At 56.8% G+C, this 14,725-nt stretch overlaps 1 protein-coding gene across 19 annotated transcripts in view; it reads right to left on the bottom strand.

Moving 5' to 3' along the window:
• Window positions 1–7,302: 7,302 nt before the first annotated feature.
• The window catches only part of NFASC (neurofascin), a 175,899-nt gene continuing 168,476 nt past the window's right edge, over window positions 7,303–14,725 (bottom strand). For all 19 annotated transcript variants that reach the window (XM_082703875.1, XM_082703891.1, XM_082703890.1 and 16 more), the window contains one exon: window positions 7,303–13,441. In XM_082703875.1, coding sequence (XP_082560001.1) covers window positions 13,210–13,441 — 232 coding nt within the window. In that variant the 3' untranslated portion in view covers window positions 7,303–13,209. The remainder of the gene's footprint in view (window positions 13,442–14,725) is intronic.

Below are 14,725 nucleotides of genomic sequence, written 5' to 3'. Positions count from 1 at the left end.
GTCTTCCTCGTTTCTGGATCTGCCGCAGCTGCAGTCTAGATGGGAGACTGGGGGCAGGGAAGCTGGCGACTCCCGACATTCTACAGGCCCCTGGGAATTGGTTCTAAGAGCCCCCCTACAGGAAAAGCCTGGTCTGTCCATCCGGGAAGTAGCTGGAAGTTAGAGCAGGGGGCTGGGGGGCGAAGGACAGCAGACAGATGCAAAGGGTCACGCCCCTCATTTGCTGGAGGGCCATCCTTCTCCCTGTCAAAGATCTGGGGTGGGGGTAGCCCACCGACAGATGCGTGGCGGCGGAGGGGGTGCAGCTGCTGGCCCCCTCCCCATTGGCCAGCCATCCTTGGCTTCTTCCCCCTTCCTTGCTGGTTTCCCCGGAGCCTGCTACATTGTTAGCTGGTGCCCCGGGGGACAGACCTCAGATGGAGGGAAGCGGGTGTGTGTTTTGTTTTGGGGGGTGGAGGGAATCTTTGAACCAAGAACCTATTTGGCTAATGAAGTCATAATTACTCCCAGCTCACTAATAGGATGAAAGCGGGGGCGGGGGGCTCCGTTAAAAGCCACTGATGGACCCACAAGAGGGTGCCTGACAGCCCTGAAGCGGGGCTGGGAGATCGGAAATGGATGTCAGGGCTGGGGGCAGGGAGGAAAGGGGGTGCAGAGGCTCCCCCCCTGGTCTAGGTCCTGCCTATGTCTGGGTACCATGCACGTTCACGGTCCTCAGTTTGGGATAGGATGAGGTTCTGGAGAATGATCGTATTGCTCTTCTGGCCCCCAGCTCTCCCAGAGCAGCATGGCGCCCAGCTGTCTGTGTTGGGGTGTGTTGGGATGGGGGAGGCTAGAGGGCCAGGTTCAGCCAGCTTCAGAGTCTGAAGCTCTCAGACGATTTCTGTTGGCTTTGGAATGAGTGTATTTGTAGGTTTGTGTATTTCGTCCCACTCCCGGCCCGGGAAACCTCACAGCCCTTGCAGACGCTGGCTGGCCACAGTCTGAACAGGACACCTGCTCTCCCCAAGGAGCTTAGCTAGTGCATTGCTGGGTCGCTGGGGCTGGGTTGGGAGCCAGTCTAGGATTTAGCATTTGATGTGGGGGATCTATGGAATGGAGGGATGGACCACGGCTCACACCTGCCGGTCTGCAGGTCTGAGGCGATGCTCATAACTGAGGAGGGGCCAAGCCTTCTCCGGGAGCCTGCTGACTGACCACTGAACCTATGGCCCCGTCCCCCTGCCTGGGGGCTCCAGAGCGTGTTCTGTCCCCCTGGCAGCGAGCCTGCAGCTTGATGAGCTCGGTTGTACCAGGGCTCAGCGCCATGGAAAACGTGGGAAGGAGGCCCAGGTGGCTGGAAGGGAGGACTTTCTGTTTTGTGCTTTGTTTTTCAGGGAGGTGGCTGCTGGGCCTGGGGGTGGAGAAGGATGGCAGATTTTAGCCATTCTGGACCTCCAGTAGGATGGCGTGGATGATGATCTCTGCCAAACCCCCTGTCCCTGGAGAGGAATGCTGTTGGTGTTGAGAAGGAAGGAGCCGTGTGGCCTGGAAGAGGGGCTTTCTCCTACCCTAAGCTTGGGAGTTAGGCTCCGGAATCTGGGGGGGATATGGTCCTCCCCACCAGATGACTTCCTCCCTGTCCCACTCCCATGGGGATCAGAGCTACGCAGGCTGGCAGAGTCCTGTCGTTCTCTCTTAGGACAAACCTGGGCCTTCTGGATGGCTGGCCTCATTCTCTTCTGCCCCATGGACTGCCCGGTGGGCAGAGGTTGGTGCTGTGTCTTAACCACCAGCCTGGAGCGAGAAGCAGCGGGAGGGAGGGAGGTGGAAGATGGACAGTCCTTCCCGATAAGCAAGAGTGGGTTCCTAGGCTTTAAAGAGACAAGAGCACTTAGGGGACTTTGGGAAAGTTAATTGATGGGGCTGTAGCATGAACCTCTCTACCTCTCAATACTGATCACTGGCCCTTACATCCAGCCACTCCGAACCTGGTAAACGAGCTTTCAGGAAGAGAGATACTGCCTGACACACATCAACCCCCCACCCCACCCCGTGCCCCCTTGTCAATACAGCACAGACTGAGCCACTGGCGGGCACAGACAAACGAGGCCCACCTGCGTGGGAGGGGGAGGGCTGCCTTGCAGAGTTTGTAGACTGGGCAGGCACAGAAGGGACAAGTCCTTGCAGTGGCAGTGAACCCATGCTGAAGGTCAAGGTGGATGAGGGTTGGCGAGTAGGGTGGGGTGGGGGACAGGGGGAGGGAAGGTCAGGAGCAGCTCCTGGAAGAGAAACACGCTTGGGGGCTAGGCTGGTCATGAAAGGTGGGATTTGAGACTTCCTGGAAGGATCGGGAGGGCTTCTGAAGAGCGAAATAGAGGTTAGGGAGAACATTCCAGAATGAAGAAGAAGGGGAAAGCCTAAGGGGATTCATTCATTTCTGTACGTTTAATGCATTATATAATATTTACCACGTATCAGACACTCTTCTTAGAACTTCCCACATTTAACTGAGTTCATGCTCACACCAACGTATGAGAAAGCTGCGGTCACAATCTCCGTCCTACTGAGGAAGAAGCAAAGGTCAGTCACCCAGCCAGTGCCTCCCTTATCTTCTGAGTCCTGGCTGTTTTTTTCCTATTACCCAAGGCAGACTTGGAGCCGGGTGAGCGCTGGCAGCTAGCCTGGCCCCTCATTGCAGGACCCTGAGCAGCCTGGCACCCACGACCCTCTCCCCTGGGCTCCCCGGGGCCAGGGTCTGGAGCCTGCATGTCCCCTCACCCGCACCCCAGCAGAGCAGAGCAGTGAGGGGTAAATCCCGGTCGGCCACATTGACAAGCCAGCAGGGGCTGCACAGGCAGGACGCCAGTGGGGGCACCGAGCGCCAGGCCTGATTTGTCACGGCGATGCCCGTTCATACCTCCAGGGTCCTGGCCCACGGGGAGGTATTCGAGTCCCACGGGCCTGGCAGCGGGCTCTGACTTTGTCAGCTTAGTGGGGATACTACCCAGCCCTTAGCCGCCCAGCTTCCCTGCGTGGCGGGACATAACCTGCCTCAGGGGGCTGGTGTGGGGGTCATAGGAGAGAATTTCCATAAAGTGCCCATCGCTCTCCCTGCACAGACGGCGGACGTCAACGTCATTAGTGGCTCTCCTCTGAAGTCGCTTAATGTAAATGTATTGTGACCCAAATACCATCTGGTGCCCTCGTGCCTCTGACATGGATGGAAACGGATCAGTTCCCCTGCCAATCCCACGCTCCGTGAACGTTGAAGGCTCTCGCACGATGTCTGCTAATGCCTGGGGGGCGTGTTCTGACGCTGACATTCTCCTGCTGCCTCTGCTTCGCCCTGCATTACTTTGGATGTAGAATTCACCAACTTTGCTAGTTTTCCTAAAAGATCCGCTCATGTGAAGCAAATTCATCCATTGGGTAGATGCGAGTGACACTTCAGAGAGGGGCCACTGGGAGGGGACGACGCATCTTAGAGTACCCGGTCTTGTCACTGTCCCTGTCATCTAGTGCTCCTCACACATTAGCCCGCATCAGAATCACCCAGAACGTCCATCTCTCTAAGTTCCCGGTCCATCGGGATGCTGCCGGTCTAGGGACCGCACGAACAGAAGTACGAATCTTCCTGCTGCCTGTCTCTGCTCCTCATCTGCCCCCCACTCTTGCCCTGGGGTTCCAAAAGCTCCCTCCCCCCAATAATGCTGGACTGTCCCTGGGCCTTTCTGCAAACTCCCTACCCCATCAGTCCCAGACCCTTCCCTGAATAGGATTCAGCCTTGTTAGAGAACAATTGTGATGTTAAATATTCACTAAGTAATTTCATTTGTTTGCTTCAGAGTGGCCGTTTCCCCTGTCTACACAAAGCCCTGCTTCCCCGCAGTGGGGTCTGGGGCTAATCAGCAGCAAGTTCAGGGGCGGGGGTGGGGGTGGAGGTGGGAGTGGAGCTTGGGAGTGGGCTGTTGGGCCGCAGCTGTGGCTCCAAATTGCTCTGAGGCCCACTGCCTGGTTCTCGCTCCAGCAGGAACTGACATCAAACAAATGGGCTCTGATGCATTAAGTGGGGAGGGGAGGCTAAAGTGGCCCTCCCCTACCTTCCGCCACCTAATACGGTTTCGAGCAGTAGTGGCTGCCTTGATGAAAGGGGCTGTAATGAATTCCCAGGTCCCATCCCTTTGGGGGCAGCTGGGCAAGATGGGGTAGAGCCTTCACTCTTAATGAAGATTGGAAGATGACTTGTCGCCTCCCACTGGGTCAGTTAATCCAACCCATGCTGGAGATTAGCATTTCTAATGGGCTGGGAGGCGCAGCCTTCTGGAGACAGGGATGAGGGATGATGCGTATTCTGGGAATCCCTTGGGCCCCCGAAGGGAGGCAGCCGCTTTGTTTGGCCTCAGTTGAATGGAGGTTGGCTTTCTTCAAATAAGATGCTTTCTTCATCCCTCCATTTCTGTCCCTTTGCGTGTGTGTGTGTGTGGGGGGGGGGGGAGTTCCTGCTCCAAAAGTGGGCCAGCGGAATGCCCACAGCCCCCCGAAAGTCACATCCAAGTCCAATATCCAAATAGTATCCAAAGAGGATGACACAGAAGTCTTGAATTCACCCAGCCACCACATCAAAGGAATGCCTTCTTTTTCATTCTTTTTCACTCATTTTGTGGGTGCTGTGTACGGGCCACTGGGCTGTGGACCCACAGGGGACAAAAATTTCTCATACTCAAGATGTTCACAATTTTGTGAAAGAAATAGGCAACACATGACGGGGACTGTCTGGGAACGACAAAAAAACATAGCTGTTCTGGGGGCAGAGTGAGGGCATCCGAATCAGACCGTGCAGCCGTGTGGGTGTGTGTGCGCGTGCGTGCGTGCGCGTGTGCAGAACACACACGTCCTTACACAGGCTACGTCAGGTCGTGGGGAAGACTTCACCTGAGCTGATTGTTAAAGATCAGCCCTCTGGGACCCAGCACCAGGCCACTGTTTGCTGCCAAGAGTCCAGGAGAGATGATCTGTAAGGAGAAGGGATATTGGAAGGGTTTGGAATGGGAGAGAGGAAAGAGCCTGGAATCAGGTGCTGCTGGGAATCAGGGCTGGTTGTGGACATCAACTCCAGTGATTACGAATTATCTAGAAGGGGAAGGGCAGGAGGAGGGTGTGCCAAGCAGACACACCTTTGGGCCTTCATTCATTTGCTGAACCACATTTACTGAGTCCTTTGTCCTGGATACTATAACACTGATTCTTTTTTAAAAGTAAACTAGTCCCTGGGGATCCCTGGGTGGCTCAGTTGGTTGGTCAGCTGCCTTCAGCTCAGGTCATGATCCCAGCATCCTGGGATCGAGTCCCACATCGGGCTCCTTGCTTGGCGGGGAGCCTGTTTCTCCCTCTGCCTCTGCCTGCCACTCTGTCTGCCTGTGCTCACTCTCACTCCTCTCTCTCTGACAAATAAATAAATAAACTCTTTAAAAAAAAAAGTAAACTAGTCCCAACATGGGGCTCGAACTCATGACCCTGAGATTAAGACTCATAGGCTCTATAGACCGAGCCAGGCAGGTGTCCCTCCAGCATTGCTTTTGCTTACCTGTTTCTCATGACATTCTGAGCTTCCTGAGGACTGGAACTTTATGCTAGCTACCTTACAGCATTGAGTAGCCCAGAGTAGTTATTAATAGGTATTCTGAGTGGAACTGAATCGCCAAAGATAAGAAGCGTGAGAAATCATTGCATGTCGGGGGCACAGGACAGAGATAGGAATGGCTAGAATTTAGGGTGTTCGTGAAGTGAAAAACAAGGCTGCTGAAGGAGGGGTCGAATCACAAAAGGTCTAACATGCCAAGCCAAGGGGTTAAGATTTTATCCTACTGTAGCCGACTGAAGGTACTGTAGTGAACTTGAAGGTCTTGAGAAGGGACAGGATCACATTTGTGTGTTACAAGATCCTTCCAGCCTCCTCTATGAGGAGGTAGTAGGTGGCAGGAAAGGTAAGGACACTGTCAATTCAGAATGAGGGCTTGGGCTGCTGGTGGGGTGGTGCCCATGGACATGAAGGGCAGACTTCACAGACAGCTTGTGAACTTGAGAGTGACGAGGAAAAGATCTTTCACATATCCCCAGGAGTGAACAGGAAGGTTCAGACGTGGCAGAGACTACGAGATGCCCGCAAATTCAGGAGGAGCCACGCCCAGAAATAAGGCCTCAGGTCCCGCTCTTTTCTGAGGACTCTTTTTTTTTTTTTTTTTTAAGATTTAATTTATTTATTTGACACAGAGAGATCACAAGTAGGCAGAGAGGGCGGGGGATGGGGGAGCAGGCTCCCCGCTGAACAGAGAGCCCAGATGCGGGGCTCGATCCCAGGACCCTGGGATCATGACCTGAACCGAAGGCAGAGGCTTTAACCCACTGAAACACCCAGGCGCCCCTTTCTGAGGACTTTTGAAGGGAGAGGAAACACAGGCGCGTTAGATTGTTACCTCGTAGTCCCTGATCCAGGAGAGCAGGGCCTGTATTTTCAGGGCAACCCTTTGGCCTTATTTCCCATTCCATTCAGTTTCTCCCTGAGTGGAACCGCCTCCCAGCCCTGCCCGCTGTCTAGCCCCGGCACCAGCCTGAGGACAGGGCGGGGGGCGGTGTTACAACGTCTGGCGGTCCCTCGCCATTCACTCTGCCTGGGATGACGGCCAAAGGGACGCTCCTTAGTGGGAATTAGCCCAACTCCAGGCCGGGAGAATCAAGAAAGGAGGTGTAACTGTGCGCGGTCCCCCTCCACCGACACAGCCTTCTCTGCGTCTTTCCCTATTTCCTATTTCCTATTCCCTTTCTCCATTTCCTAGTTCCCTCCCCTGTTTGCTTGTTGGTTGAGATTCCTTGGAGTCTACGGAGACAGGTTCTGGGTTTGTTGTAAGCTGTATTATTCATTCCTTCAACAATATGAACTGTGCCAGCATTCTCCCACCTCGGGGCAGGGGTGCCGACAGGGGGAGGGCAGGACACAGAGCTTCATCGCACAGGGCTCCCCTCCTCCCAGCATCCCCATCACGGCACGTCCTCAGTGGCGCCCAGGCACACATACAGGCCAGCTGAATTGGGCTCTCTCGGCGGCTGCACACGTGCCTGTCGCTGTACGGTCAAAACACAGATTGTGTCCGCGAGGCCCCCAGGATAAGACCGACTTCAAGAAAAGGGCTGGTCTTGCAGAATCCTCGAAGTGAGGGCTGTCTGGAGTCCCGGAGAACTCCTTTTTTGATTCTGTTGTCGATCCCGACAACCCTGTACCCCTTTCCATGAACTAAAGAAAATGAACAGATCACCTGGCCAGAGTCCATTTTGAACAACTTTTATTATACGTTTAGTGTTCTCTATACAAAAGAAATCAGTTTTTTTTTTTACAGTGATTCCAAAAAAAAAAAAAAAAAAAAGAATTCTGAATAATTTGGCCTTTTCATTGCTCATGCAGTCAGTTTATAAGTCCATGTATTAGATGGTCCTCTGCGGCCCGGAAGTCTTCCCTGCTGAAGGTCGCACGTGACACCCTCAGATCCGCATCTGTCGCTGACAACGTTGGTTAATGCAAAAGAACTCTCAAAGAGGAAAGAACGTGATGTGAGAGGGGTTAAAACAAGGTCTGCCATGGAGAGTTAAATTTTTAACCAATGGAAAAAAGATCAGACCACTCTGCAGGTATGTGGGTGTGTGGGAGAACATGGAGATGGCAGGGAAAAAAATCTCCCCCTGGAAGGAACAATGCGGCACGGTGTTGGGGGGAAGCAGGTGCCGGGGGAGGGGGAAGGCAGGGAGAGAGGTCCTCTGGGGCCAGCGTGGGCTGGGGGTGGGACCGGGACAGAAGGCGACCATGTCACAGGCGACTGATGCTCAGCCCAGGAGGAGTGTGAAGTTGGCAAAGAGCTGGGAGCCGGGCAGAGGGACAACACTGACTGAGGATGTCCAACTGGGAGGGATCAAGAAAAAAACCCAAAAAACCCAAAAAACCAACAACAACAGGGGCAGGGTCAACTGATCGGCATCGTTTTTGAAAAAGAAACAGAGTAGGGCACAAAATTCTGGATTTCTTCTCCCAGATTTTTGTGTTTATTGCTTCACTGAACTCTTTCTGTGTGCTGAACTCCAGCCCAGTGAACCCCAGGGTGGCAGAGCCTCTGTGGCCCAGCCGCCCCTCAGCACCCCACGGCCGAGGGCCCGAGGGACGCAGCCTGCTGGGGGCCCCGAGTGTCACGGAACAAGAGACGCCACTCCAGACTACAGTCCAGACTTCACAGTGACAGACACCAGTCGGCTCCTCACTCTCCCAGCCGGGGTCTGCCCCGCGCAGCTGGTTTCCCCACGGGCTGTCACAGACAGACTGGTCTCAATCTCAGAAAAATCCTTTGTGTCTTTCATTTTGGGAGGTGTACGGGGCATGGGGAGAAGTGATATGAGGTACAGACAGATGTGAAGTTACAGCTCTATTTCCAAGGAGGCACCTGCGGGCAGGTGGAGAACCCCAGACAAGGACTCCGGAGGCCCCTGGTTCAGGCTCTCCCTCACCCTGATTTGCCAGCCGAGTGACCTCGGGCCAGTCCCTTCCCCTCTGTGGATTTTAGTGTCCTCGTCTGTCCGAAGAGTCCTGTCCATGAGATCAGCTCTGTGATTCCCCCACGTGCTGCGGTTTGAAGCTCTCCAAAGCGACGCGCTCTGGGACTGAGCTCGTTTCTACCCTTAGCGTCAGACAACTTCTGTTTAATACTACTGTGTCAATGGAGGTGCACTGGTTGGGGTTGTGGCGCGGGACACTGCTCGGTGGAGACTCGTGGCTTCCCTGGGTGGTGGTCCTGTCCCTCTGATCCTTCTCTGAACCTATCTCGGGAAGGCTGTTCTCAACAGGGGAGGGAAGGAAGGGCGCTGCCCAGGCTTGGGCGGGGTGGGCTGGTGAGAGCAGCAAGGTTGGTTTGACCTCCCATGGGCTGGCCCCTAACTGATTTAGGGGATGGGCTGCCAGGAGCTGGGTTCTGCCTAGAGCCCTGCCTCCTCCTGGCTTTTTAAGCTTTTTGTTTCATTCACGTGTCTCCTCCTTTTTTTTTTTTCAATCAGGGAACTCCTACATGCTACTTCTAAGCCACCACGTGAAGCTCAGCCAAGATCCACCGGGTGGTTTCTTCCTAGCAGATGTGTGTGTGTTTGGCAGGGACGGCAGGAGTGCTGACCCCGGTGTCCCGAATGGGGAGCTCGCCTGTGCCCGCACCCAAGGAACTGGCTGCCCTCCCCCTGAGAGCTGGGGGAGCCTCCCTTCCTCAGTGTTGGTGAAGCAGCCTTGCTAAGATTGAGGCAAAGTGTGTTCAATCCTCGCTGCTTCTGTCCCACGGGCTGTTTGGGACTCTCTGTGGCTTGGCTCAGATCCTGCAAAGGGCCCCTGGACCCTTAAAGATCCTCTGCCCCGGGTTCTCCCAGGGAAGCTTCCCTCTCCTTTGGATCAGACTCTCTCGGTTCTGTCTGCAGGAATCCTTCAAGAGGGGTCCAACCTCTCAAGTGAGCCAGGGTGTGAACCCACCCTAAGACAATGTCATAATCTGTACTGTTCCCCCTGCAAGCGCTGCCCTACTGTGTGGCTGTGCCCGTGCACGGGTGCTGGGTGTGGGTGGGGGAAAACCCACACCTGTCTGCAGCCCTTTCCTCAGGCTGTGTCCGGGGAAGCCATGAAAGCCAAATCTGACCCAGGTTGCAGAGACCCCCCCAGCCAGCGTGTGCAGTGTTGGCACTGGCTGCTTCTGGGACAGCTGGACCCTCCTCCAGACCTTGGGACTTGCCAGGAAGGGGCAGACCAGATGCCCCCACCCTAGGGCAAAGACAATGGACAAGGGAAAGAGCTGGTCTGGTTTTCCCTTTAGCTGAGCCTCAACTATCTCCTCAAAACTAAGATAAGGAAAGATGGGTCCCCTTCACAAAAGCCAGGCAGGGTGGGAGGCAGCTGTCCCTGGCCCTGCAGCACTGTACGCCTTAGTCACTGGCCTTCCTGCTCCTTCAGCTGGGTTCCTGTCCCTCCGTGGGCACAGGTATTCAAAGGAGGGATGACACAGGGGAACTGGAGGCACCAACATACAGACAAGTCAAGCAACTTGCCCCAAGGGACAGACCAAAGAGACTCAGGAAGCAGGACTGGTCCTCGACCCCACCCCACAGGGGACCCCCCCTCCCCATCTTCCTCAGCCTCGTGGACTACGTGCTCTTGCCGGAGCTTCTCCCTTGGACCCTGGAGCAACCGGAGGCTTGAGAACTCAAGGTGCCCCCAACCAATGCCCACTGTGTCCTGCATCTCAACTCCAGCCCTGGGAGGGCAGGGCTCACATGTGACTATGGCTCAGACTAGAAGTTCAAGGCTGTTTCCTGAGCCCACAGCTTTGGTGGCTCGGCACAGACAGGTGAGACCGCAGCACAGGCAACAGGGCTTCTGGAATCACTGAGAGACTCCCACACCCCCTACAGCCAGGCAGGCAGAAGCACTGATGGTGTCACTGTCTCCTGGCCCCATGGTTGGTATGTTTTTGGGTGGTTGCTTGAGAGCCCCAGTGGGCAGGGTGTGCGGGACAATACTGCTTTCTGGCTGAGTGGGCTGGGCTCTGGCACGGGCTCATGGGAAATGGACAATCTCTTCCTGGAAGGGCTGCTCCCTAACCCTGCCCTACACACACCTCTCTAAGCATCTCTGCTCAGGGGAGACGGCCTCTCCGGGCTCAGGTGGACTCCTACCTGCCAGGAGGGCTGGGTGGTATGGCGGTGTGGACGGCGCCTCTCCATGTGGCTTCCCGCACGGCCTTCCAACACGGAGGGAGCTGGTGCCGAGCGGGCATGACACACACAAAGAGCAGATAGGCTGAGCAATCATCTCTCCCCCAGACCCCTGGGCAGCAGGAGGCCTTCTGCGGTCCTCAGGTGCACAGCCGGGGGGATGGGCACCATGACAGTGCATGGTCCCCTTACCCAAAGAGCCGGCCTGCGGTGCACTGAGCTCACTGGTGTGGGGGTGTCACATGGTCGGGTGGGGCCCAAGACACTGTCTACTCTGCTCAGATCCAGAGCATATTCTGGAAAGGCTGTTCCTTTAATTCAGTTTATAGGCACACTTCCCTGACGTTCCCTGGAGAGGCTGGGCTTGGGTGCAGGATTGCCCAGCTGTAGAGGAAAGCCAGAGGAGGGGACCCCTAAGCTCACTCCTAGCCCCCCGTGATTCACCCTGTCTCCATTCAGCATGAGGGAGCTGTCCCTGGGTCTTCTGGGCTGCAAAGGCTGGCCACGGCTGGGGCCAAAGGCCAGGCACCTGCTCTCAGGTTCAAACAGCACAACTGGCTCAGCTCTGGGCTATGGTTTCTTACCTGCAGAGTACGTGTGTCTATGTGCCTGACCTTCAGCTGACTGATTATGAAGGGATGCAAACATTGCTAATACCTTTGTGGTGTAAACGTGTGGCAAACGATGCTTTGATCGAGCCTCTGAAGGATGCAGCTCCGTTGCCGCCCAGGCTGCCGGGCGAGCAGCTGGAGGCTCGGACCAGAGGCTGTGCCCGTGGCAGGCAGTCCAGATGGGGGGTCAGCTTCTCCCTCCCGAAACCAGCTCTAGCTGCAGCGACCGTTACCAGGTTGCTCTCAGGCTCAAGATCTCTCTCTGAGGCTAGGTACCTTTGGTTTCAGAAACGGATTAGGTGGGGAGGCTGAAGGCCGCGCCTTGGGTCTCTGAGCACTGCAGGCTGTGTGGGTCTCGGGCTGGGCAACGGGGTGCAGGGCACGAGGCGAGCGGCTGCTCTGGGTCTGTGGTGATGTTTGCTGGGGCCGCCCCATTCTTGAGAGACATCTCTGGAGGCTTCGAGGTTTACGGGCAGGAGCTGGGGACCTGGTTGCTGCAGGGCCACATCAGAGCTGCGTAAGGCATCCGGAGGGCGCGAGGTCCCCAGGCCAGGCTCTCCAGCGCGATCAGCGTGGTGTTCCCGCGCACTCTCCTGATATGTAAATACCCCGAGGACAGGACACACTGGTTCGGTCTCGGGGGGCGGCACAGTGTGAAACACCACTTTCGACGTCTTACAGAATTGATGGAGGAGATGCTACTTGCTAGAGGCGAAAGGGGGAGCAGCACCTTGTACCCCCAAACACATCAGCAAAGCTTCTGCACGCCTGGTTCCATCCCCGGGAGGGTAGCAGCGGGGATCCCTGACCAGGTGTGGGGGGTGCCCTCATCCCTCGAGGCAGGGTGCACGGTCCTCTCTCCCACATCCCGGGTTTCACCGATGGGGAGGAAGGAAGTCCAAACCCAGCCCTTTCCTTCTCTCCTGAGGTGAGCACAGCTCCCCAGGGACCAGACGCCCGGTTTCCTTCTGCTTGAGGTACTCGGCCACTGGCTTCGAAGCTCTTCCCATCCGTGGCCGCTCCCGCTCCTCAGACTCCTTCAGAGCTGGCGCAGCTCTTGTCTGGGACACGCTGGGGGAAGGGGCAGGGTGAGAGCCAGAAGCAAGAGGTAAGCCCACCTCCCGACTGAACCACAGCGGGGCAAGGAGGCCTGCCCACTCTCTCCCTGCCAAAAATACTGTCATTTTCCAGAAAGCAGCCAAGCCCAGCTCAGCAACTGACAAGGCCAAGGCGCATGGGTTGGGGGCCCGGGGAGGCATCTGGCGAGAAAGGCATCCTTCGGAAATACGTTGGCCCGGGGGGGCGGTGTGAATACGACAGCTTTTCTACAACATCTTTTACAGGTCAATCCTTTTGCCCATCGGGGGGAGAATCCATCCATTCTTTCTTTGTCCAGGGACATTTCTTCGAAAGGAAAAGAAAATGGAGACGCTGGGTCTGGACGGTAAAGATGCACAAAAGAAAAATACGGATAACGTGGAGGGCCGTGACCAACAGAAACCGGTGAGTGCGCGTGCGGAGGGCAAGGGCGGGCCGGGGTGGGGGAGGCTCCAGTCTGGCGGCCGGGAGGCTGAGCGAAGGGCTGGGCTCCCTCCAGCTGAGCGTAGCCAGGACTCCTCCACACGGTGGCACCCCGGGGGTGCAGGGGCGGTCATCGGGAGGGGGCTTGGGGATGGCTGGGCCGTCACTGGTCCTCACAGCTTGGCAGACCCCCTTGTTGTACCCTTGTCCCTGAAGAAGGTGGCGGCTGTGTGGTAGGTCTGCGGTGGCTTCATCTCCCCCTCTCCCCTCCTCCCACTTGCAAAGTAGTGGCTGTGTCCTGGGCGTGGGGGCTCTGTTAGGCCAGAGAATAGATGGCGTTGACAGGCGACGTGGCCTCTGAACTTTCATTGCCCTCTGTCTCCTCCTTGTCCTTTTTGACCGTGTACTGGCCGATGAAGGACCCGTCCTCGTTGAACTGCCCCTCGCCACCCTCGCCATAGTCCACCAGGCTGTCGTCACTCTCCTGCTGCTTGATGGTGCCATCCAGGGACGTCTGGCTGCCCTGCAGGGGCTTGTTGTCCTCGTCACTGGCCAGAGAGAGACAGAGAATCAGAGCCTGGCCTGGTCCAGTGTCGCTTAAACCAAGGTGCGGTAGCACCGGGCCGTTGGCCTCTCGCCGAGCGCATGGGCTACGCAGCTCCGAGAGGGGAGGACCTCAGAGGTCACCGGTCAGCCTCTCCCTCCCCCGAGCCCTCCCCTGCCTGGCTGGATTATGGCGGGAACCCGAGGCCTGGAGAGGACCAGGTTTCTCCCTGGCGTCTTCTCCCACGTGAGGTGGGAAGGTGGTGCCACGCTGGGCCTGGAGCCCAGTCTTCTGACTCCCGTCTGGGGTCAGCCGCCCCACGGTGAGGACAGCCAGCTACCAGGAGACGAGGCAGGATGGGGTGGGTCAAAGAGCTGGGGTGTGGTCCTGTGGCCCCGGGAATGCCTTTCTTCTCCCTGGGCCTTTGTCTCTCCATCAAGAGGGGTTGGACTTGCTTTGACTCTCTGAGAAGTGGGTGGGCCCTGTCTGGCCTTGGCAAAAAGCAACGGGTCTGGGCCATGGAGAGAGAAGCCTCTCCGCAGGCTCTCCCTTCCCCACCGTGCTGTGCTTTCCGTAGGCTCTCTGGTCTACCAAGCAGCAGACACTATTGCTTGGGGCCTCGGCTGAAAGAGGTTGGACGAGTGGAGGGGCACACATGGCAGCATGTGAGGCCAGTAGTTGGAGACAAAGCCCTGAAACGCTCTGACGATTCTGCCTGGGTTTCTCCAAGGCCCCTAGGACCTGCCCTTCAGACACCCCCCAGCCCCCTGCAAGGAGAGCTGGCAGGCTTCGGGGCGGAGCAGGGTCTACCTGCTGGGATGTCTGCAGTGCCCCCAGGGAAGTGAGACAACACCCCACCCCCCTTAACTGGGCTGTGCTCAGGCACCACCTCCCTTCCCCAGCCTGCTGAAAGCTCTGCCCTTTAGGCTCTGAGGGGGGCCGGGTGCTTATGGCCGCATCTCAGGGGTAGATGGCCCCCAGCGGTGCCAGGCAGCGTGGGCAAACACATAATGTCCCCTCCCTGGTCCCCGGGCCATATGCAGTCCTTCCTGGGTATCTGTGTGCAGGAGGAACAACTAGTTAAGTTGCCTTTAGAGTGGGCAGTGATAGTGCTGGGCAGGGGAGGACCTGGGGCCCGAACCCGAGCCTGGTGTCGGTACTTGGAATGTTATCAGCCCCTCCCTCTTGCGCCCTGTTCCTTGGGCCTGTGTTGGGGCTACAGGGAGGCAGCCAGTCTACAGGGCTGCACTGAGTCTGTGTGGAAAGTGGGGCTCACGTTTTGAAAACC

This window comes from Mustela nivalis (assembly GCF_964662115.1).
Source record: "Mustela nivalis genome assembly, chromosome: 16".
Lineage (NCBI taxonomy): Eukaryota > Metazoa > Chordata > Mammalia > Carnivora > Mustelidae > Mustela > Mustela nivalis.
This window is presented reverse-complemented; position numbering and strand designations above follow the sequence as displayed.